Source organism: Diadema setosum, chromosome 18 (assembly GCF_964275005.1).
Source record: "Diadema setosum chromosome 18, eeDiaSeto1, whole genome shotgun sequence".
Lineage (NCBI taxonomy): Eukaryota > Metazoa > Echinodermata > Echinoidea > Diadematoida > Diadematidae > Diadema > Diadema setosum.
In genome coordinates this window covers 2,584,999-2,611,422 of record NC_092702.1, presented here as the reverse complement: position 1 = coordinate 2,611,422, position 26,424 = coordinate 2,584,999, and the positions used below count along the sequence as shown (strand labels likewise).

General features: G+C 34.5%; 2 protein-coding genes across 2 annotated transcripts; both read left to right on the top strand.

The window, feature by feature from the left end:
* The first annotated feature begins 996 nt into the window (after window positions 1-996).
* Window positions 997-3,713, top strand: LOC140241922 (ras-related protein Rab-21-like). Its single transcript, XM_072321669.1, has 4 exons — window positions 997-1,029; window positions 2,879-2,950; window positions 3,348-3,564; window positions 3,673-3,713. Exons 1-4 carry the CDS (start codon window positions 997-999, stop codon window positions 3,711-3,713), a joined length of 363 nt encoding a protein of 120 aa, XP_072177770.1.
* Window positions 3,714-8,421: 4,708 nt separating this feature from the next.
* On the top strand, window positions 8,422-20,971 carry LOC140242145 (ras-related protein Rab-22A-like). The gene is made up of 6 exons (XM_072321910.1): window positions 8,422-8,466; window positions 16,392-16,471; window positions 18,020-18,101; window positions 18,592-18,663; window positions 18,988-19,204; window positions 20,820-20,971. Exons 1-6 carry the CDS (start codon window positions 8,422-8,424, stop codon window positions 20,969-20,971), a joined length of 648 nt encoding a protein of 215 aa, XP_072178011.1.
* The last annotated feature ends 5,453 nt before the right edge of the window (window positions 20,972-26,424 follow it).

Sequence of the window (26,424 nt, the reverse complement as noted above, 5' to 3'; positions counted from 1 at the left end):
CACAAAAAATTTCAAAGCACAAAAAGTATAAGGACTGTTACCATATAGTAGAAAAAAATAAAACGGTACAAAAATGCAGCAAATGTGAGGGAATGACAAAGGCCATTGGCTTATCAGAAGTCAAACCCTTGATGGACCGCATCTTATAAGGTTGCATTAAATGAACAAGAACGGAGACAAGGAGAAAGATAAGCAGGCAAAATGAAGATTAAAGACATCTGTGGGAAGACAACACTGACATGGCAATAAGAATCAAGTAAATAAAAAAGCAGTAGTGACAAAGATTTGCTGGTAATAAACTCAGAAAATGAGCCTCAGTATATAACATTTTAAAAAATCCAAAAAGTACTTTAAAGGGGGAAATCACAAAGTAATTGTGAGAATACATCTTCTTTATATTTTCTTTTAAAAGCAAAGAAGTTTTACTTCGGATAACAGTGGGTATATCATATATATATATATATATATATATATAATAATATATGTATATCATATATATATATATACATATATAATATATATATATATATATATATGTATATAGACATGCTACAATTTTACACACACTCACACGCGCACACACATACACAGAGAATCATCCATTTGATATGTGTATGAAGATTTATATGGCAAGATATATTATGATGCTTAAACATCTCCTTCTCCGTTCATCAAAATGCGAAATGACAAGGAACACACAAGTCATGATTGTGTAGACTCATACAAAGAATTAAACCACACCGGAACCGATATGATGAACATAGTCTCGTATCAAAAGAGCTAGGGTCATGTGCATCAGCAAAAAACAAAGAAAGAAGGAAAAATAAAGATGAAATGGTGATTCAAAGAAGGCTTTACATTTCAGTGTTTCAGTGGTCCATCTTTTACCTATTCTAGAACAGGATACGACTGTAATTCTGAAAATTACCCTGAATGTTGTTTTTCAGAGTTGATGCCCGTGATATCACAGTGCATTTCCAAGGCAGAAAGTATAAGATGATGATGTATGATACAACTGGACAAATCCGTGTAAGTGAAATATAAGATCGAAATTTGAACTTTTAAAAATCTTTTTCTCGCAAAAGTCTGTTTTAGTTTCTTTAGTCTATACTGAAGATTTTCTTGATAGTAACTAATGAAAGGGAAATGTGATGAAGATTTCCTGAGGCTATTGTTGTATGACAAAACAAATGCTCCAAAGGAAGTTGACTTTTATGAATAGAAATAGTCCAGTAAGTCAACCGAACCGAACAGTGGAGATTTCATAGGAATCGGAATAAAGATTGCAAATAGTTAGGAAAGATGGAGGCTTCAAATGCTTTTATGAAGCAGTGACATTGGTAACAATATCCAATGATATCATCCCTCCCATTAAGCAGTGACATTGGTAACAATATCCAATGATATCATCCCTCCCATTAAGCAGTGACATTGGTAACAATATCCAATGATATCATCCCTCCCATTAGTTTAAGAGTTAAAATATTGTGAGAATGGTCATTGAGGTCCACAACTCTACACGCATGATGATAAAACTCCATGAATCATCATGTAGCTAGTTTACTACAACCGTATAGCAAAATTTGTTGCGAGGGATATTTCTTGCTCGAATTTGTCATAAAGGGAAATGACCTGTGTGCAAGCCAGATGTTGGATTCTAGCCCTTTCTTCCACTCCTCTTATACATATACATACATAGACATATATACATACGTATTATATATATATATATATATATATATATATACAGTGTATATATATATATATATATATATGCATATATATATATATATATATATATATGCATATATATATATATATATATATATATATATATATATATATATATAGTGTGTGTGTGTGTGTGTGTGTGTGTGAAAGGTGTGTTTTCAGTTGCTAAACCCCTGGGCCGTCGCATCTTAGGAGTGTGTATGGGGAGAATAAAGAAGAGGCGGTAGACGTAGCTTTTGAATCCTCACAATTTGGTTTTACTTCTCGAGCTCACATGTCGGGCCCTGCCCTTTATCAAGACTGAGGACAAATCGGACAAATACATAACATGGATATCATATACAAAAAAAATAATAATAATGATGATCAAGACAATAGTGAAAATAATAACGACAATGATGGAGGCAGAGATAGCAGAAAATAACAACACTGCATACGAGTGTATATATATATGCGTCAATCTTACATAATATAACATACATGCATACAATCACAAACAAGCATGCATATAAACGTACAAACATGTATAACTAAACAACTGCGCACATACATGTACATATAGATACAAATATGTACGCACATACACACTTGCAAGTCTCCACACACTTGTGAAGACAGGCAACCATATTAAACAATAACGGCAATTAATACAAATCAAAGTGGTAATTAAATTCAGGAGTGTATGTATAAATAAACTGAACATAATAGGCACACAAAAAAAGAGCACATGAGTAACATTCTTAACCAAAAACATATGTATAATAGTGTGTTTGACAGAATTCACAGGTATAAGGAGGGGAAAAACAAAATCTATAGATACGTACGATGTGAGATGCACAGTTCACATTAGGGCTGGTTCCACGCGGCAATCATTTGGCAACAGGTTGCGGGGAACCGAAACATTCTGGTGGTATATAAGGAAATAAAAACGGGGGTGGGCTATCGGACATCTAAACACAGTGGCAGCAATAATGGAATCGGAACATTTTGAACTCAGTCTTGATAAAGGGCAGGGCCCGAAAGCTCGAGAAGTAAAACCAAATTGTGAGGATTCAAAAGCTACGTCTACCGCCTCTTCTTTATTCTCCCTATATATATATATATATATATATATATATATATATATCTGTTTTCTTTTCCAACACAGTTTCACTCCTTGGCCTCGACGGCATACGAGAATGCAGCCGTCGCTCTGTTGGTTTACGACATAACACAGGAGGTAAAGCAGTACCACGTTGACTCCGAAGACTTCCCGCTTTTCGAAATGTGTCTCTTATGATGGCGTCATATTGTTTTATTCCGCTTGATAGAATCCCGTTGACATTTACTGACCGTCGAAGTGCTTTTACTAGGCGATGTAACTTTTCGCTGTTTCAGTGTATCCTTCTCAACACTACATGAATTATTGCGATGAAAATTGTATTGCATAACGTTCTTCATTAAATTGTGGCAAAAGAAAGAAAAGCTGCGAATAACGTAATATTCAACTCACTGACCCGCTCACCGACTTTGTTGTGTTTCCTCATGTAATCAAATTTTGGCTAGAGAATCAAGCAAAGAATATGAAAATTTCTGGAAGTTCAAAGAACTTATCCTTATCTATTCTGTATCTGCAGGAATCATTCGAAGTCGTAAAATACTGGATGAATGAGCTCAAGGAGAAAGCTCCAAAAGATATTCTCATCTTTGTAATCGGAAACAAGTTAGACCTGGAATCTCAGCGGGCTGTGAGCCGGAGCTCGGCCGAGAAGTATGCACAAGAAAACGACTCTGTACACCTCCAAGGGAGCGCCAGAACTGGAGAGGGGATCTCAGAAATCTTCCAGGATATGTGTAAGTTACTCTTTTTTTAAGGAATTTATATGGTGATAAGACTGTAATGTGACGAGATTCGTGAAATTTTCATCTCTCTTTTTAAAATCTCCCCCCCCCCCATGACAGGTGCATCGTTGTCAAGAGTCGAAAAAGAAGCGCAACCGTAAGGAACTTCCACAGCCTGTCGAAACTCCATCTGTACATTGCAGTATAAGTGCTTAATAAGTAAGTAAAAATAATGTACTCTATTATGGCATTCTTTGACAATCTCTCTCACACAACGTATTTCGCTAAAAGTCTTGAAGGACACCAAAGGGTGATTTTGATCTATTGTCGATGGAATAAGAAAACTGAAAGTTCTTCAAAATATAGCATTCTCTACGTTGCAATTATCAAAGGAGGAGCAGGTATTAGAAAAATCTATACCATTGCCACTGATTACAAAAACAAAAACTGAATTGAGTTTTAACTTTCTTCGTAATCATTTATTTTCATTTCACGGTCCAACTTTACAATATCTGAGGAAAAATTTATAGTTTCAGACTGATTTATTGTGATTTCAGTGGAGGTTGTTCTCATTCAAAATTGTAAATTGGGGAAAACATGAACAGAGTATATATATGGAGAGTTGAAAAGAGCGCATAATATATAACCACGATAACTATATTATGAAGAGCTTGCTTCCAAAAGGCGCTAAATCCATTGAAAATGATGGATTTAGCGCCTTTTGGAAGCAAGCTCCTCTTATATATATATATATATATATATATATATGATATCATATATAGGCCTAAATGCGTTCAGCGATTTTAGGGCAGGAAATATGCGACAAATCATTTCGCAATGTTGAACATGAAGGAGGAAAGTACAAAAAATGGCTGAAATTAAAATAACTGAAATAGAATGACTGAAATTTATATGCCTTTCAATTAAAGGTCACAAATGCTTTCCTAGAAAAGACTTCATGGGTGTTAGATACAAAAGACCCTTTCACTCGAGGCTGCTTTTCAATCATGATGTACATTCTCGTTATTCTGCATTTAATTTTTTTTTTCTTTTCACACTTATTCAATAACTTATTACTTCTCCTCATGTGTGATTCTGATGTATTATTATAATAAGGCGCCCACAATATATCATAACGCGATGCAATGTACTTTATATCTGTGTTCTATATTATTTATTAATTTGATTGATTGGTTGAATTTCCTTGTTCTAAACAATAGGTGACAGGGAAACATTGAATGCTTATAAGCAAGTAACCACAGTACCGATAAGTCCCTCCGAATTTTTAGGCTCATTTTGACACATACATGTCTTATTCAAAACTGTGATTTTAAACTATACAAAATCTCCATTTCCAAGCCCCAGGCTTTTATGTGATTTCCTCCCAAAGCTCATACATCTCTCTGTAAATATTTTGAATGTGATTTTAGGAAATGAATAAATTGAATTGAATTGACGGCTGACGGCAATGGGTGTGATGAGGATAAAGTGCCTTGCCTAGCAGCACGGCCCACTGCAGCCGGGAGACTTGAATCATAGACATCATGACTGATAGTCCGTTGTCTTATCCACTGAACCATAATTAAGGTTATTAAGATGTATTCGATGTGCTGTGCATATTTTGTCCAGACATGTATGTGTTTATATTTTCTGAAAAAAACGCAGACATAAAATGCAGCAACTTTAAACTATATCATATCCGTCTCACGAGCATTAGAAAACGTGTAATAGAGTAACAGTAAGGTCTCAATGGTCCATATTTTTGCCATTATCTGCACTTTCTACAATCCATAAAAAAATTAAATTACCAAGAGCGATGAGCAAGTTTGATCGATTACAGATTTGAATAATGGTAATGTAGCAACACATGTTGACTTATAACATAATGTGCATTTGTGTTGGAATGCATTTGGTGCACTTAGGTCATTATACATTTTATGTTGTAATGATAAAACATATATATATATATATGTATAAGTATAATACATATGTATAATGGTATTATTATCCGCGTGTTGGATATATTTTATTATATATATATATATATATATATATATATATATATATATATATATATGTATAAGTATAATACATATGTATAATGGTATTATTATCCGCGTGTTGGATATATTTTATTATATATATATATATATATATATATATATATACATATCTATATATAACAAACCAAAAAATTGTAAGTGAAGCCTTCTTGTTATATGCTAGTCGTATGTTTTAAAGTAAATTTTGATTCACATTCTTTGTGAATCGGAAAAAAAAATTACATATATATGAATACCGAGTTTCCTGTTGTGTGAATCTATGCAGTATTGTCCACCTGTTAGTGACCGTATAAGTAATAATAGGAACATCAATTTCGCTCAAAATGCTACATTAAAGCATATTGCGTTTAACTTACGAGAGCTTTTACTTGTTTCAGTTTAGCGGATTCCTTATCTTACCTGTCTAAAGCAATCGACACTCGGGACCCCCCCCCCCCCAAAAAAAAAAAAAAAAAAAAAAAAAAAAAAAAAAAAAACACACACACACACACACACTACGGCATGAAAAAAAAAATTAATGTTCCGAGGACCCTGTGCCAAGTATACTGTATCGGTTTAATTCTTTGGAAATAATTTTGAATGCACATGTTCTGTGAAATGGATGAATGGAACAAAATTATTAGAGGTACGCATTAGCGTGTGAGGAGATATCAGTTATATTTCAGCGTTGAAGACAAAATGCATAACTGTGAAAGTTTCCATGACAACATTGATAAAAGATGAGAGTATCTATAGGAGAAATTAAAGAAAGTATCAAATATAATGTCGGTGTATATATAATGATAATAATACAGTGCTTATATAGCGCATATCACTATACCGTAGTGTCTCTATGCTAGAGGGATGAAATTGGAAAAAAAATGTACCAAACTCATTCATAATACTTTTTAAACAGAAATGTCTTGAGAACAGTTTTGAACTTTAACGCTGGAAGCTTCCTTTATATAACATGGAACAGTGTTCCACAGTGTGTTATAGATGCACTATATATACATTGTTGCCAAGCTTTCGACACTTTTACAGGTCTTCAAGGGCTTGGGACGTAAACAAAAAAGCAACCAATCTGCAAACACTTGAACAGAATAAGGCCAAAAAAAAAAAAAAAACAAGGCAAAATAAAAGAAAGCCAAAAGAAAACCAGAAGGAAAAGGAAAATAAAGACAAACAGAAACATGACATAAGGTGACATTCACTACAACAGAACAGCAATATTATGACATAAATTGGCATGCACGGCAGTGAGAGTAATAGGACAGCAGTAGCAGTATAGTATAAGTAAACAATAGCAGCGGTTATAATTGCAATGAAATCATTCAAAAAATATATATATACCAGCAAAATCAAATATTGCTCGAACTGTATTAAATAAAACACACTGGTTTCCTTGTGTAAGGCATTGGGAGGTGTACCTGCTGTGTCGCATTAAATATGTATGTATGTATATATATATATATATATATATATATATATATATATATATATATTATATACTTATGATACATATATATATATACATATATGATATATATATATATATATACATATATATGATATATATATATATATATATATATACATATATATATATATATATATATATATATATATATATATTAGGGCTCGACACTACCATTTTTCTCTGGTGGTCTGTTAAACGGAAATATAAAATTTAATTTTGAATTATAGCTGCCTGATTGGGGCACCAAAAGATAAGTTTTTCAGATATTTGATGCCCCGGGCCACCGGGTCACCGCTAATGTCTAGCCCTGTATTATATACAGCAAAGAGAGATCAATGATTAACCATGTAAAGTCACTTTGTTGTAAAGCCAGCATTTTTTTTTTGTCTCATGAAAGCCGAGCAGGTAACTCTAACACGTGACCTTAGATGACTTTTGACCCCAGCACGTTTTCTTGGAGATCTTGATCTTAAAAAGTATGAATCAAACCCGACGATTCATCAAATGCAGCTATGACCCACGATGGTTAATATATAAGTATAAAATAGTGGTAACGGTTGCAAACAATAAAGTGTGACAAGTGAATACTGTGTATTGTACATATCGCGCTTGTGGCCCTAAATGACATTTTTCTTTTATTTTGAACTATATGCATCTAATACAAGATCACACTGAAGAGTTAGTATATATCATTGTATTGTACTTAGGCAGATTGTTAGGCAGTTTTGATATTTGAGTAAAAATCAGTGCATTGTATAATCTGGTGATAAAATACGCTTACTGTAAGAATCATCATTAAAAGCTATAGGTTAAAAGCAGAAAATCCATGCATCCAGCATACATTCAAAAATATTCAAAAGTCTTTGACCTTCGAATATTTTTACATGGACGCTGAAAATATAAGCGACGAGAAAGTCTAATGCTCCCAAACCTCAACAATCTTTTTCACAAATTTCTCTCCTTCTCTCTATTCCTCTCTCTCTCTCTCTCACCACACACACACACACACACACACACACACACACACACATACACAAACACACACACAAAAAAAAAATCAACTCTGAAAGAGAACTGTGAACGAAATGATTTTCATTTTGATTGAAAATGATAACACGTTCAAGATCAAAGTTCAGTTCTCTCTAAATTAGCAGTGACTATGACAGCAGTGCCTCTCGTTGCTGTTTTTCAATGATGACCTACGTCATATTTGCCTTACAACCAAATCGGCAGAAAGAAAGTCGGGGTTTCCCCGCCCAACATTTAGAAGACGATCATTTAGACTTTGACATCAGTCATATCTAAACCACAATGCTCGTGGGTTTCGCTGGTGTTTGGACGACAACCATGACCACCTCTAAAGAAGACATCGTTAAAGTGTGCCTTCTCGGGGTAAGCATGCAGATCACAAAATCTGTCCTTCTCTATAATTGATTTGATTTGATTTGATTTGATTTGATTTGATTTGATGTCATTCAGTCTTTCTCAAACTAATTGGAGGCGTGAATTATCATATTAGTAAACAACAGTTCACTTAGACAGTACACCGTCATACATCAGTAAATGTGTAAAAGGAAGTACCGTTTGCCTCTCTTTACAATCTTCTCCGGGGTCGCCCCTCATAATCGGTTACATAGCAGTAAATCACTCCTATATTCGTTATTCGGAAGGTTTGCAATTCCAAAAATAAAATAAGGTTCGTTGTTCCAAAGATTTGTTGTTCCGAAAATTCCTTTATTCTAAAACCCTTTATTCTTAAGGTTGTTATTCCGAAAACGAGTTTGGGTTCCTAATATTGTAACGATTCATTATAGTACGCACTTTTTCTTCTTCATTTAATAAGTCTCCTTCTTCATTTGGGATTAACAAACCTTATTTCACAATAATTTAGTAACAAAACAAACTGCGTTTTGGCGGTGTATAGTCAGTAGCGGAGATCCGGCAACTTACCTTAAAGGACAAGTTCACCTTCATAAACATAAGGATTGAGAGAATGCAGCAGTATTAGTAGAACACATCAGTGAAAGTTTGAGGAAAATTAGACAATCGATGCAAAAGTTATGAATTTTTAAAATTTTTGTGTTGGAACTGCTGGATGAGGAGACTACTACAGCTTGTGATGTCATATGCGTACAACAGTATCAAGAAAATGTAAAGAAAATTCAACATATTTTCACTTTTTTCGTATACAGTATATATTTTTGGTTTAGACCTAACTTCAGATTTCTAAGATTAATGAGAACCCTCTTATAAAACATGAAAGAGCAGGTTATTCCAAGATGGATTTAATTTTTATTTCATTTAAAAAGTTGGTTTTGAAATGGCTGAGATATCCAAAACATCGCAATCCAAATAAAAGGCGGGATCCACGTTTTATTAGGATCGCTTTATTTTTCTTTGTTGTTGTTGTTGTTGTTTTTTTTTTTTCATGTCTCGGCCATTCCAGAACTGATTTTCATTTGATAAACATTTAATTCCTCTTAGAATAGTATGCTCTGTATTATTTCGTAAGTGGTTTCTCGGTATCTCGCAAACAAGTTATAAGCCCAATTCTCATCTCCACCAATACTATACAATCCCTTTAATAGCTGAAATGCACCTACAGTTATCACATACTGAGCCGCAAGTTTTTCCCCTTTCTGAATGAGAAAAAAACACATAAGAAAAAAAAACAAACAACCCACATAACACATTATACACACTCAAATCTCTATTGGGTCACCAAAACAGGAAATGATGGTGTCCTATAACGTTTTGATAATGTGCCATGGTGATATGGACTATATCATACTCCTTGTCAGTACGGTTTCCTTGTGTTGAAAATTATGCTGTGTTATTTATACAACCCTAATAAATATGTATTTGCAACATTCTCAAAAGTCACAGAATGAGGAATGAATGGCTTATCAATATAAATCGTCTACTCCTTACACTCACTATCGCTTAGACTGTGTATTTATTCAGGAACGTGCGCCCAGCACGAAAACAATGAACACCACAGAGTGAAGTGCAGTCTTGAATACCACGAACATGACGAAGCTGCTTTATCTTTATAACCTTTGATCTAAACTGCAACCTATTTGTGACTATAAATATATATATATATATATATATATATATATATATATATATATATATATATGAATTCTTGACTCGGGCATGCAAAAGAGAGCTACATTCTACCCAAGTGCTTTCACATCGGCGTAGGTCTGACACAAACAAGCAAGAACCGAACAATATGAAGTATAGTGAAGCAGCTACCTTCATGATTTTATGATCATGACATTTTACGACCATGTTTGATCTTAATCCCATAAGTGCATCTCAGAAAATTCTCATTCTGTGTCCGTATACTTATTTAGCTCTCCCATTAACAAACCGAAATAAAAGCTACAAACTCATCAGCCACCTTCTTGATATTGTATTCCTCAATTAATATACAAGTACTTCTATTTGGCATTTCTATCTATGTTACTTTCTTTTCCTTTTCTTTTTTTATTTTTACATTGCCTCTCATTCCGATTAACGAAGCTGGAACGAGTAGTTTTAACAGAACGCAGATAAAGGATAATACATATAATTTGAAACATGCTTTACTCCTCTTTAACCTCTCACACGTTTTATCAAACAAGACGCAGATAAATAATGACAATTCAAATATATTTCATCAGGCATTCATTACAAGTCACAACAATAAACAACACCAAGCATCTAAGAAAAAAAAATACTTCGCCTCGAATTTGGCCAACAAAAAACGCTAACCATGCTGCACGGAGAGCAAAAATCGGTTGTTTTATCATACAGCACCTGCATTTGAATCAAATGAGGCAAATTCAATTACAAAAATAACTTACGATAGGTGCTGAAAGTGCATATTACAATTCCCTGTATAATGTTTATGTAGATAGATGTGTAAACTATGTCTACCGCATGGACGTCCCAGTCACGCTTTGAATAACTTGTTTGTTTGTTTGGTTTATTTTTGCATTTTCTTTCTCCATATACAATTGCAAATGAAAACAGAATGATACATGCAGATAACATACAAATCAATACAAGAAAAAATATCATTTGCGTAACAACATTAGTCTGAAGTGACATATGAATCAAAATAACATATTAAGGCATACTGTATCTATTAACAAAGGAGAAATCAATACAGGGGACCGTCATCATAAGCAGAGCTTGACGTGGATGAGGCCCTATCTGAATATGTGATACCAATATAATACAACACCAATTATATATGTACTCATAAAACTCTTAATCTTAATATACGAAACACATTTTGCTAGAGAAAAAAGAAAAAAAAACAGAAAAAAAAACAGAAAAGAAAAATAGTGACTTGGCGCTTTAAAACAAGAAAAAAAAAAAAAAAAACAGCACGCTGCACCATTGACTACTGCATGGTATAGTAGACTATAAAAGTGTAGGTGTGTGCGAGTGACAGTGCATCGTGTGTGCAGGTGACAGTGCAAGAGAGAATAAAGGCTGTAGCATGCCTATTCTGTGGGTAAGGTATGGGCTTTACTTAATGTATGCAATACATTATCAAAGAAGGGAACGGGAGGGAATGGAAAAAAATCGAAAAAAAAAACCATTTTGCATGGATCAGGGCTGACTGAGACTTAAGGAAAAAAAAAAGAAAAAATACATTGATCAAAGACTACTAACTGGAAACATATTTCAATAATAAATACTTTTTAAAATGAGCTTTAAATGAAAAAAGTGAAGTACACTGCTTTAATTGATCAGGTAGATTATTCCAAACATCGGGACCGTAATGTCTAATTGATTTCTGAGCTAAGACAGTTTTGGGGTTTACAAGGTGGAAGTCTGTCGAACGGCGAGTTGGATATGTGTGTATATTCGAATTTAAGTGAAAAATATTATGAAATAAAGAGGGAAGTTGATTTGTTGCGTACTTGTACATAAACATACCTGTTTGTAAAATGTGGATGTCCTGAAGCTTCAAAGTATGCAAACCATGAAATAAAGGATCTGTATGAGATAGATATGTGGAATTAGTAATAATGCGAATAGCACGCTTTTGGAGTAAATACAATAAATTCAGTTTAGTAATACTACAATTTCCCCATACAATATTTGAATACAATATATGAGGCAAAATTAAAGAATTATATAAAATAATCAGGGATCGTTCTGATAAGAGATCTTTCAATTTCCAGAGTACGCAAATATTTCTTGACAGGGTCCTTTGTAGACAGGATATATGTTCGTTCCATGTCAAATGAAAATCGATTGTAATGCCTAAAAATCTAATAACCTGTTTTTCGCAAAGAGAAAACCCATCAATTGATATATTGACGTTAAGATCCTGTGAGTAGGGTTTTCTAAAATGAACAAGATTTGTCTTGTTAACATTCAAAGATAACTTGTTTGATTTAAACCAATTCAATATATTCAATAATTCAGTGTTCAAACGATTAACAAGGGTCCCTATATCATAATCTGATGTAATAATAGATGTATCATCGGCAAAAAGTATAAAATCCAGAGATGGAGAAGAACTTATAATATCATTTATATAAATGTTAAACAACAGAGGCCCTAAAATGGAGCCTTGAGGCACCCCACATTTAATATCAAGTTTCTGTGATTCATAAGACTGAAAACTAACATACTGTTGACGGTTTTGCAAATAATTTACAAACCAGAGCAGAGCGTGACCTCGGACTCCATACGTATTAAGTTTATATATCAATACTTCATGGTCGATGGTGTCGAATGCTTTCGACAAATCCATGTATATACCTATAACATGCTTCTTATCAGCAAAAACTTCAGTTATTTTATCACACATGTGAGCGATTGCATAATCAGTAGAATATCCACTTCTAAATCCAAATTGATAGGGTATCAATAAATTATTGGTTTGTAAAAACTGATGTAACCTTTTATACACAATTTTTTCAAGAACTTTGGATATACTCGGTAATAATGAAATTGGTCTATAATTGCTCATTAATTTAGAGTCATCTTTTTTATGAATACGAATAACTTTTGCAAGTTTGAATGAGTTCGGAAAAATGCCTGTTGAAAGAGACATATTGAATACGTGAGTTAGGGGGTTTGCAATGTAAAAAATTATTTGTTTCAATAAATGAACACTTAGACCATCATGCCCACTCGATTTAGTTGTTTTCAGATTCTGGACAACATTGATTATTTCATAATCATTGGTAGGCGTGAGAAATAATGAATTTTCACAAGGATTGGGTAAATAATCAGTAAAATGTGTATTGCATGAACTCATATTAGATGCTACACTAGGACCTATGTTTATAAAATAATCATTAAATGAGTTAGCAATTGTGGTAAAATCAGTAATTTCCTCATTGTCAATGATGATAGAGTTGGTAGTTTCTTTTACCGTCTTTCCCATGAGAGCATTGACAGTTTTCCACAATGAAAAAAGATTATCCTTATTTTTTTTTCTATATTATTTGAATAATACAATTTTCGGGACAATCTTATTACTGATGTTAATTGATTTCTATATTTCCGGTATTTCATAAATAAATTATTACTTTGATTCTTTATTGCTTGCTTATATAACTTATTACGGGTTGATATAGACCGCATAATACATTTGGTAATCCAGGGTTATCTATTTTTCTTTAAAGGTTTCCGTTTAACCAAAGGAATATTTTTCTGATAATTATACAATAACCTGCTGATAAATTTTTCATAAGCAGTATCAGCATTGCTTTCATCAAATACATCGCCCCATTCTTCCTGCGCTAAATCAAATATCAAAGAGTTAATGTTACTTTCTGTTTCCTTATAATACATTTGAGATTTTTTATTATCAAAATATTGTTTTGTTTGCAAAAAAACTATTATTGATGGTAAAAACAGGTAAATGATCAGATATATCATAATAAAATATACCATTTGTAAATTCTGTGTTTATTACATTTGAAAATATGTTATCAATAAGAGTTTTTGATGTACTAGAAATTCTTGTTGGGTTGCTAATATGTGGTTGAAATAAATAAGTTGCCAATAAACTTAACAACTGCATTGTATGATTATCAGAATTATTTAAAAGATCAATATTAAAATCTCCCATTATAAAACTGTCTTTCTTTTCCTGAGAAATAATACTCAAAATTTGATCAAAACTTTCTAAAAAACAATCAATGTTATTTCTTGGTGACCTACATAGATTACCTATTATTATATTTTTTGCTTTACTGTTCAAAATTTCGACAAAAATATCTTCCGTACCCTCGATATGTAAGTCATACCTGACTTTTATATCAATGTTATTTTTAATGTAGAAAGCAACCCCACCTCCCTTACCTAAGTAACGATCAGAACGATACATTCGATAATGCTCTAAATTAAATATTGGTGGTGAATTTGTATTAAGCCAAGTTTCTGATATACCAATTATACTAAACTGAAAATTTTGTAAAGAGGAAAGAAATGATTCTATAGAATCAAAATTCTTATTTAAACTTCTGGCATTGATGTGAAGAAGACTAAACAAATCAAAAAATGATTGAAATTTATTTTGTTTTATCAGTGCATTAAACTCGGCAGTTGTGTAATAACCACTTTCGGAGTCATTCAAACTTTGATCATCAAAGATCATACCATGAGGGATCATTGTCGGTGTGGGGGTATGTGTAGAGACTGAAGGGTCGTGGGAAGAGGTTTGAGTGCAAGTGCAGGTGTCTGTGTGTGCATGTGCGCTGAGCATGCGTGCGTGTGCATTCATCTTGAGTGTATGTGATAAAGAGTGCAGGGTCTAAATTATTTACTTGAAACTAGAGTCATTGTATAGAAAAAAATATACAATGTCTGGAATATGCGGGAAGAATTAATGGGAAAAAAAAACTACAACAGTATTTGGCAGTCTGCCAGGGGTACCAAAATGGGTAATTACAGCAAATATTATCTAAATAATTACTTTTTATATATTTACGAGAAAAAGAACCATAAAGTGATTGCGAAAAGAATCGCGATATATACAAACAGATGTACTATATCAACTTATGACGATCCACTCCTAAATGTATATGACATAATGTAAATGTATATGACATGATCCACTCCTAAATGTATATGACATAATGAATGACTATTTCACATACACACCATGTACTATGTGTGTAATTTATGTATGTGCACTAAAAACATTAAATCATATCAAATCGAGACGTGCGCGAACCACCATTTCATATTCTAGAATCCTTATTATCAAGAGTAACATCATCAAGTCAAAGGAGTTTGATATATAAGTTTCGATGTGGCCGCTTGTCTCGCCCCCCCCCCCCCCCCATCGGATATGCGATTGAAGCAGTCATGATTCTTTGATGAATGAATAAAACAAAAACAACCCAAAAAACATCGACCAGAAAAGCTAAATCGGAACACAAGTACAGTTGAACATTTTGCCTTTAGTGTAGTTTGTTATTATACTCTTAGAATCTTCTGTCACTGCTTCATCTTCTTTTCTTCACCGTCTGTGCAATGTTCGCTTATTGAGATTAGTGGACCGTGAATTAAAAGAAGGCAAAAAGCAAAACAAAAACAAAACAAAACAACGTGTAGACATGGCATGAATCTGGGCTATAGTTTCTGATATGATCATTAAAATATACTTCGTTCACAGACGCTGCAGACAGTCTGACATACAGTAATTACAAACATATTTGCTCTTGCAGAAGTTGCTCCGGTCTTACTTTTCTCCATGTAATCAGGGTTAAAGGGATGGTACAGCATTGGTGGAGATGAGAGTTGGGCTTTTAAGATACCAAGAAAACACTTATGATATAGTACAGTACATACCATTTTAAGAGGAATTCAAAGTTTATTTGATAAAAATCGGGTTTGAAATGACTGAAACATCCAAAAACAAAGTAAAACAAAGCGATCGTAATAAAGTGCGGGTCCCACACTTCATTAGAACCGCTCTTTTTTGGATATCTCAGCCATTTCAAAACCAATTTTCCTCATAGAATTACATGCTCTTTCATATTTCATTAGAGGTTTTTCATTATGTTACAAAAAAAAAATGTTAGAAACCTGAAATTAGGTCTCAACCAAAACTATACGATCCCTTTAAGGTTTTGATAAGGTTTAATGTTTAGTTTGATGTGAGGATTAGGGTTAGGGTAATGTTTGTTTATGTCTGGCGTATCGTGCAGATGTTTCATGGGAGCAATTGTCGCAGGAGCAAATGTCATTGAACCGTTTTTCTGTATTTATTTATTTATATGGCAGGTCTTACCTCATTCCTTGTCTTTACAGAATTTTCTCTCTCTTTTTTTCTTCACCTGCAGAAATACGGCGTAGGGAAAACCAGTTTAGCAACTCGATTCATCTCGGGCACTTTTCGGAAAAGCTGTCAGGCCACTGTTGGGTGAAGCTGTTTTTCATACCTCATTGTTTGTGTGTTTGTGTGTTCCTATAATCGTATGGATGGTGATATGATCGGTTATGATGGTGATTCATTCGTCCACATAATTGTTCATTAATATATACCAAATTTACCCATTATTTTGTGGACCTGTATACGGAAACTCAAATTTACTGCAAGGACTTACGCATGCGATTCATTTCATGTTTTTGTTTGTTTCTTTTTATAGACACACTATACCTTGTTTTTTGCCTTGAAACTGTTTTTATTCACTCAGCAGAAAGGATTTTCATCAAAGCATATACACTGACGCATCAATGAAAATTTTACAGTTTTGATCCCTAAAAGTTGCAATAACTCTTTTTTTTCTTTAACAAAATAGGTGACATTAAAGGCATAATTTACCATTTTCAGATGAAACAAAAACCCACCATTAGTGCTTTATAATAGTTCTAAAATGTGAGTTAGGGATAGAAACAACCACTGTAAAAATTTGAATCGGTAAAATCGATGCAAAGTATTGTTAAATATACAAAGTTTACACAATAGTTATGATAAAAATGTTTCCAGATTAAACCTTCTACAGTTACGGTTTAATGAGAAAAATACAGACTCTCCTTACATTTTAGGCTTTATCGCGAACATTTTATATGACAGGATGTTTTGTGTTACAATTAACAGACCTACACATATGCATTAAATGTCATATCTTGAAAAAAAATTTAAATTACTGTTCCCAAAGGCAAACAGGAAATGGGTTAATGAAATACATGTATAAGCCTGTTCGTTTTGGGCGCTGTTTTTTTTTTTTTTAATGATAATTTCTCTTTTAGTCCTGTCCCGCAGGGGGCTTCACTATATTTATATATCTAGAAACAATTAATCTATGCACTCCTAGTGCACCTGACTCATTGCATAACCCGTTTGTATCTTTTCTCCTTCTTTTGTGGCGAAAATGAGTTACAGGTCAACTTGATCTAGTCTTGACAATTAAGATCACCAGGGGGTTTTACAAAGCTGCTCTTAAAGTTACTAACGACTTAAGAACGACTGTTGATCAGTTTTGATATGCTATACTTGTCAGAATTTCGTTAATTCAGCATAAGAACTGATCACCCGTCGTTCTCAAGTTGAAAGTAACTTTAAGAACAGCTTTATGAAACACCCTCCCCCACCCCCGGTCACTATGATGCGGGAAACCTCACACTTTTACTACAACCTTTCGCGAACTCTTTATGGGATTCCAATCCGGTCAAGCCATTCTTATCCACAGTTTTTGATAGTTGATGACTTCTATCAAAATAGATATTCAAAGAAACCGAATTGACACTAGAATATAACTCCTATCCATCCCGAGCAATGACAAATAGTTTACTTTAGCTGCAAGTGTGATTTTCTATGCCGATGTTGTTTGTTTTTCAGTCGTCAATGTATTGCCGTCTTTGACGAATATCTCGATATTTAAGTCTGTGAAAGTAGAATTGAAGCCTGCACACCCATATTCATTATTACATAATACATCTTTCTTTTTTTTTTTAAATCTCCGTTCAGAGCCGCCTTCTTAACTAAAATCATCTGCTACGGGAACAGAGAGTATTGCATGGCATTATGGGATACAAGTGGGGATGAAAAAGTAAGTAAAATGCTTTTACATGACAGTTTTACACAGGATCCCCGCCTCGTGAAAAGTGTTTCTCTTTATCCTTTTTTTTTTCCTTGCACTATTGAAGGTATTCCTTATGGAAGTATGACTTTCGCTTTGGTATGAAAGTTTCCTGGTTGTGAAATATCCCGTCAGAGGTTAGGTGACGATAATAATGATTTTGGTGTAGATTATTAAAAAAGAGAAAATGTGTACTTCGCTACGAGTGTGTATAATATCAGAACAACATTTTATGCTAAAAGCTTGGTTGAATAAAGATAATTTCTGATAAGATTTTTTTTCGTTTACAGATTTGCAGTACGATGTTTGGAAGTTGAATAAATAAAATGATATGACGAATTCACAACACATTAAAAGATTATTCCACTTCTTCATTGTACTTAATCTTTTCTTACCTAACCTAATCTCTCTTCTTCTTTTTTGTTTTTTGTTTATTTGCATTTACTTTGCCAACCTATAGTTTCGTGCAGTGGCCGCGCTAACATACAGGAGGGCAGCTGCCGCACTCGTAGTATACGACATAACAGAGAAGGTAAAATGCAATCATCAGTAGCTCATAATGGTATACAGTATTATTATTGATGGCTAATTAGATTTTTAAGCATGTAATCGGAGTCACTCCATTGTGTCACTCTGCAAAGTTTAGATATTCTGTCATAAGATTGAATTTTACACAGGGTAACAAACAAAGGAAATTCAGTTAATGTCATACCTCATAATTTCACAAGAAGTGTCTTGAAAATCAAACCAATAAAGGACCATACATTTGTTTCAGTATAGTACTAGTAAGCTACACCAGATGACTTCAGTAAACACTCATCTCTTAAATTTCATGACTATCTAATTGTATTTGAAGAAATCATTTGATGACGTAGAATACTGGATGAACGAGCTAAGGAAGAAAGCTCCAGAAGATATTCTCATCTTTGTAATCGGAAACAAGTTAGACCTGGAATCTCAACGGGCAGTGAGCCGGAGCTCAGCCGAGCAGTACGCAAAAGAAAACGACGCTGTACACCTCGAGGCAAGCGCCAAAACTGGAGAGGGGATCTCAGAAATCTTCCACGAAATATGTACGTTGTTTCTCATTTCTGTGTTTATACACTTAAAAGAGTATTAATTTCATGAAATTCGTAAAATTGTCATGTTCGTCATAATCATTGTTTAGTGAAGTGGGCATCTGATGGGAGTATAGTGGTGTTTAACGTAAAGCTTTGAACCGAAGATCATGAGTTCGTGTTCTATCAGGTGTATACAAATTATTTGTTTGTTATTCAAACGAAGGATACACCGTATAACACTGATGAAAAATGAACTGGTGACAACTGAAGTAAATCTGGGGCCTGTTGCATAACGTTACTATTGTGGTAACTTTGCCATCCAATGGTAACTACCATGACAACAATACTCAACAGCCAATCAAAATCAAGAATTCCATGGAAGTTACCACTGGATGGCAAAGTTACCATAATAGTTACTTTTATGCAACGGGCCCCAGGAAAAGATGAAGAAGTTGGCCAGGAAAATTAAGTTCATTACTGCATCTTTATTAAGGTGCAAACCCACATTGATAATATATATTTGTCTTTGGCAAATGGCGCATGCGTTCATCGGCTGTGTAACACTCATGGAATAAAACACTATATCAAAATCAGTGAGGATAATGTAATAATAGGTCATCATTGTCACATTTTTATGCAAAAACGTCATTGTCATGTTTCTATAGTAGGAAGGTTATAGGGATATGGAGTTGATTACAACTTATTTCTTTGCACTGTGAGAAACATCGCCTTTAATTGAAATGCAATTTATCCGGAAAAGCACACAAAACCACTCTCTCCAACAAATGAAGTTGTTCTTGTTATGTCCGTTACTTTTATTTCACTGTACATACTTTGTGTATATGAAGAGCTTGCAACCAAAAGGCGCTAAATCCATTGAAAAATGATGGATTTAGCGCCTTTTGGAAGCAAGCTCTTCATATAGTGGCCGATAAATGATATTGACTGATTTCTCACTTCACTTATTCGCAAAAAGGGAGAAATATTGGTGTTTCAAATAGGAATAGCAGTCTGGGACAAGAAATGATTTTATTCAGCAAAGCAAACAGACGGAAGTCCGGGAGGTGTTGTTAAACAATGTCTATAATTCTTCTTGAATTAAATTTCTGTTGAGCATTGCTGTTTCAATTAAGGCGATGAAAAGAGCGATTTGACTAGATCTTATAGGCGCAATATCACGATATGATATGATCAATATTTTCGTCAATCTGAACCCCAGTATTTGCTCAATTTGTTAAAATTGTGAAGTTCCTGATATCTTCGAACAACACTGACTTCGATACTGGAAAAAACATTCTTTCGGCATTGATGATGAATGTTTACTGCGATATTTTCCATTTTCAGCCCTATGTACTGGTATAGAAGAAAATGAGTTTGCTTTTGAACGAAACACTCGAACATTCTCTTTATTTGTTGTATATTTCTGCGATGATTGATGTTACTTCTTACATAACAATCCCCTATTTACCCCTCACGAGACCGTCGGCTTCAGATGTCATTACCGATATACAAAACTATGTTTGATCTTAAGAATCAAGTGGTTTTGTTTTGTTTTGTTTTGTTTTGTTTTTTTGTTTTTTTTGGTTTTTTTTTTTTGTCTGTTACGAATATCCTTCCAATGTGACAGGTGCAACGCTGTCCAAAGTTTCACAAGACAAGAACTCCGGCTATCTCGACCATCGGGAAAAAGGTACCACTATTCATCTTGGTTCGTCCCTCAACGATCAGCATGGTGTGGGAGGAGACACCGCTCGTGGTTGTCGATGTCGTACTCATTAGTATACAGAAAAACGACGAGACGAAGAATTCATTGAAAACTATATAAGAAACATGAAAGCATGGGTGTCAAGTTCCTGTTGTACCTCGCCTTATTCTTTGATGCGCTGTGCCATAGTGGATAAGACTCCCGACTCCCAATCGGAGGACGCGAGCTCGATTCCCGTCCAGTGCTTACGTCCTTGGAGAAGATGTTTTTATCAACCACGTCGACCAAGGTATACAAAAATGGTACCAAGCTAGGGTAATAATGATGGCAGAGCCCTCTGGTAGAGCAGTGGCAACACTGAAGAGGCTACCCTGATTAGAGAAAGCGTTATTATTATCATTATTATTATTATTATTATTATTATTATTATTATTATTATTATTGTCATTGTTATCATTATTATCATTATCATTACTATCATTTTTGATCTCACAGAGCTCTGTTGTAAATCAGGCCTCTCGGCTCTGAACCAGACTATCCTGCGTAGTTTTACATGTTTTAGATAATGCTGAATAGATGAATAGATAGATACGTATTTGAGCATGTGGGTAAAGCACAAACACAGACTACGGAACATTCCAATGACAACTTGTATTAACTAAACCATAATAATCTAGCTTCAACTCACTTAATTCTCTCCCCACGGTGCCGTTGCACTCGCACCAGTACCAACTCACTGTCTTTCATAGAGTTTTGAGTATAGTTCTCCATTTAGCTAAAAAGAATAACACAGTTAAGGGGTGTTGCGTCATCACGTGTATTTTTTCCAACCCTTTCAACTTGTAATGCAAATTTAAAGTAATCCCACCTATCGTTACATTACTGTACAAGTTTAAGTTACTCTGTACGTGACACGGTGCATCAAGCGTTTCTTGATTTCGGAAAGCGTTTTATATTAAGTTTTGTACATTAACATTATGATGAATAAGCTGCAGAAACCAGTGAGCGGAACGAAAGTTGCTGAATTGATACGACTTCACGCTCGTTATTCCGTGAAAAGGGTCACAAATGCCTCTTCCGAAGAATATTGTCCTGGATGAAGGCCATATCCGTGGAATGGTGAATTGGCGAGATTTTAAAGACACTAAAAAGAATGGTTATCAAAAACGTGAGAGGTTTATTATAGTGTCAGAAAATGTAGGTATTTCTGGGGAGGAAGGGAGGTGGAAAAGATAATAGAGAGGCATTAGTGATCGAAATAAAAAAGAACACTCAAATATGCTTTTAACGTTAAAGTTTGTCTCATAATGCTGCACATTGATGAAGTGCTTCTAATCCAGTTGTGGTGGAGTACATTTTAAGTAATTAATCTTGAATTTTCCATTTTATTAGGATAACTTCTTATTTGAGACCACGTGTGATATTTTATACTTTATGAGGTTTGTATGTTCTGTTGAAAAACTGAGTTTAGTTACCGTTTGCTGAAAAATTGTTTAAACAGTATACTTGACTTTTTATTGGGATGATTTTAAGTCGTCTTACTTTCGAGTAAATATAAAAAGTGATCACCAATTCATGAAGGAAATCATTATTGTCTGATGGAAAAAATTGATCTATTTACGATCGTTTATCTATTTGTTTGATGCAGTGTAGTTGTCAAATTAAACCCTGATAGCTGCAACAAGAAAAGACTAATTCTGCACCGATCTTAATGAGTGGTATACGTGTGGTTTTTCCTCACAGCCCAAACCTTACACATAGTTGAGAAGAAAAGGCAAACAGGACATAACATTATATTCATATTTGTATCATTGTATACTGTATTACTATAATGCACTGTAGTATAAGTCAGACTGAAATGATTGTGTGAGGACTTCATTGCTCCGATAAAAACAAAACAAAAAACCTCAGCGACCGCACACTTAGGAATTTTCTTTGTCTGGATTTCCCCTATCATGTCCTCATCCGTGATCTCTTCTTGCTTTTTATTCTGCTGACAAAAAAAAAATACTAACGATGACCAAAAATTAAACTGAAAGTGTCCCCACAAGGAGGAAGAGATTTGAAAAAAAAAGTTCCAGTTTACCATTGCCACAACAGAGAGACTTAAAAGGACGGTATATATTTTGTTGAGATGAGAATTCAGCATTTACCGTTTTGTGAGATACTTAGAAACCACTTTATGAAATATTGTAGAGTATACCATTCGAATAGGAATTCCTAGTTTATTTGATGAAATGGCTGAGATATCCAAAAAGAAAAAAGAGTGAAATAAAGCGATCCTAAATAAAAGATGGGTCTCACCTTTTATTAGTATCAATTTGTTTGGAGTTTTCATCAAATAAACTTCGAATTCCTCTTAGAATTTTATGCTTTTTCATATTTCATAAGGGGTTTCTTACTATCTCACAAAGAAAAGTTGGAAACCTGAAGTCCCATCTCCACCAAAACTATACCATCCCTTTAAAGCCATCGTTGGATAAGGAGATTATTTCACTTTATGACGTTATCATGGACAACAATATCAAGAAAATATAATACAAATTCAACACATTTTCACTTTTCTACCATAATGAAAGTGCACTAGAATTGTCTCTTTCAGAAAGCAGCGGGAATACCCTTTACATAAAAAATGCCAGTACACGTAAAAAGTGAACGAAATGTGTACTTTTCGTTATATGACTAAATTTTGTGGAATTTTCCCTATATTGTCTTTATATAGTTGTCAAAAATGACGTCATAAAGGGTAGTAGTCTCCTTGACGGCACCGAAACTTTAAAAAAATCATAATTTTTGAATCGATTGTCCGATTTCCTCACTTTCACTGATGGGTTCTACTAATATTACTGCTTTCAACTCAATCCGCATTTATATTCAGGCTTTGGTTTCCTTTAAACCACAAATACAAAAGAATAAAATAAATGATATCTAACTGGAATCGTGGTTACGATATGCATCAACTTATTACGGTGTCTTATAATGAAAAATGCGCATGATGATCTCGTGTGTTGGTTATTTTGAGGAGCAGTAAAATGTTGCAAAGAGGGACTATCAGGACAAACAGAAAGACAAACAAACTAATAAGGAAAGAGACAAAGCAAAGCAAGAGCACTACAATGAGCAAAACGCGTTATGTATCTGATTTGGTTTGATTTGATTTGTTTGTTTTTTTGTATGCTTTTCGAAGTATAATCAAGCATTGTAATGTATACATTGGACGTTGTTGGAATATGTAGATGTGTGGCAATACATGGCTAGTAAGTTTCTTTTTTTTATTGTCAATTTCATTGTGTAATATTTAAGACTGATATTTTTTTTGTGTTTTTTCTTTGTATGCACCGTTTATTTATTTTCTATTTCAATGTTCTCATACCGATTCATGTATGTCTGCAATTCAGCCTGCGGACTGCAATGGACAGTGATGGATGTTACTCAATAAAAACATGTTTCATTCATTAATATTCATTCGTTTATCTAGTTCATGTCTCAAATAGATTGAAGCTAGTTTTATTCAGCAGATAAATCGACAAAAGCAAGACTATGCGAAGAACGTTCCATTAGATGTTTAATTGCTGCAGAGATACATGAATACTGAAGATGAAACTTCTTACGATTTTTAATATAGAACACAAGGCAGATAGAAAATAACGAACAAACGTGAAAAAATAGCAGAAGAATGCCCCCGGTAGTCATGTATAAGAGAGTTAATCTACGGAAGTACCCTGAAATAAATGGAGTCATTTGGTGACGCGTGAGTTGTATAAAACCGTGACATCTTGTAGCTCAACTGAATTTGAAATGAAGACACCGTGCTGTTAATTTCTGCTCAGTGCTGACCCGAATCATATTTTCATTTACGACGCTTGAAGTAGAATATAAAGTGACTGAAAGAAATGAACGTTTCCCTGCAGTGATCAGAGGGTATCGTTCAGATAGCGTTCAGGAGAGTTTTTTCTGGGCCGTACTGGCGTTGATGGGGTATCGTTTTCATAGGTCTGAAGGGATATTGTTTCCATATAGGCTTACCAGACATTACTGTTCGCAATGATTCGAGAGCTAGATATTTCTTTACAGAATTCATGATGCATCACTTTTAACAGGACTTCAGCGGTTGCTTGCATTATGTATTGATAATACGAATAGTTCCGATGTGCCAAACGCAGACAGAAATATTACTATCCACAAGTGCTGCAACTTCATATCTATTTTATCATAATGAATACTTGAAGACTTTAAATGCGAAATTTTACTCACTTTGAAAGAGGACCTATTTGAGATTTAAAATACTGAAAAACCAAGAAAACAACCAAAATACATGTGAAACTTTAATATCATAAAAAATAATTCTTGTTAGGTAACGATCAAGTGCGGTATCATTGAAAAAGTTTCATTATTCTCTGTTTGATAATGATCTTACTTTAAAAAAAAATGAAAATGGCGTTTATCTATTTTTGCACTCAAAATCTTTATTTACATCATTATTATTATCATCATCATTATACCATTGTAACTGGAGAAGCTATAACATTTCTCCATGAATCACCGTAGTTCCAGGACAATAGGGTCCCTTATAATCTAAAGGTTCCACCTTTTCTCACAATCATCTCAAAGAGAAATCATGTGAAAATACAAGAAAATTACTCAAGAAAAAAAAAAAAAAACAATGATCACACTAGTCCCAAGACGAGGTCTAAAATTTTCGGTAAGCCAACAGGTGCTCAATAGGTGAAACATCTAGCAGTGACGAATTTAGAGTGCGAAATATACCGTAGAATGATAGACCCCGTTTACAGCGAGTGGAATGGCCGGCCTACATTTCACTGTAAACGCACAAAAGGCCAAATGCGGTACCAAAGTCGGCCGCGCATTTGGCCAAGCTCTGGAGGTAGTCTTGGAGCCGCGGCCGAGCCCGGCCTTTTCTCACTGTAAACGCAAACTGGGCCAAACGCGGTACTAAATTGCGACCGGCGCGCTCCCTATAATAGTTTCTTTACAAGCAGAGTGCCACTACGACAAAATATTGAAAGGTTTGAATTAAAAGCCCGGGCCAAGCCCGGGCCAAGCCCGGCACCGTAGGCCTAAACGGACAAAATTGCGGGGCCGAGTATACCGCAATTGAGGCAGGGCCGGGCCCGGCCCTGCACTGTAAACGGGGTCTCAGTGTTTATTACATACGGACACTGGAACTTTTTTACTGTGTGTGTGTGTGTGTGTGTGTGTGTGTGTGTGTGTGTGTGTGCGTGTGCGTGTGTGTGTGTGTGTGGGGGGGGGGGGGGGCTGACCCCATACCATTCCCGTTTCACGGCCTCTGTTGTTACAGCATTCTCCTTTATACCTTTATTATATCAGCGACGTCGTGCACTACCCTCAAGTTTGTAAACGTCCATCAGACTCTGACACGTCGAACTTCAGCGCCATGTGTGTAAACGGTCTTTCGAACGTGGTCAACGGTTCCCCGTTGACGACCACAATAATCACACTCCAATTGAGAAAGCTAAAGAAGGATGACAGTTGACTGTCTCTCAAC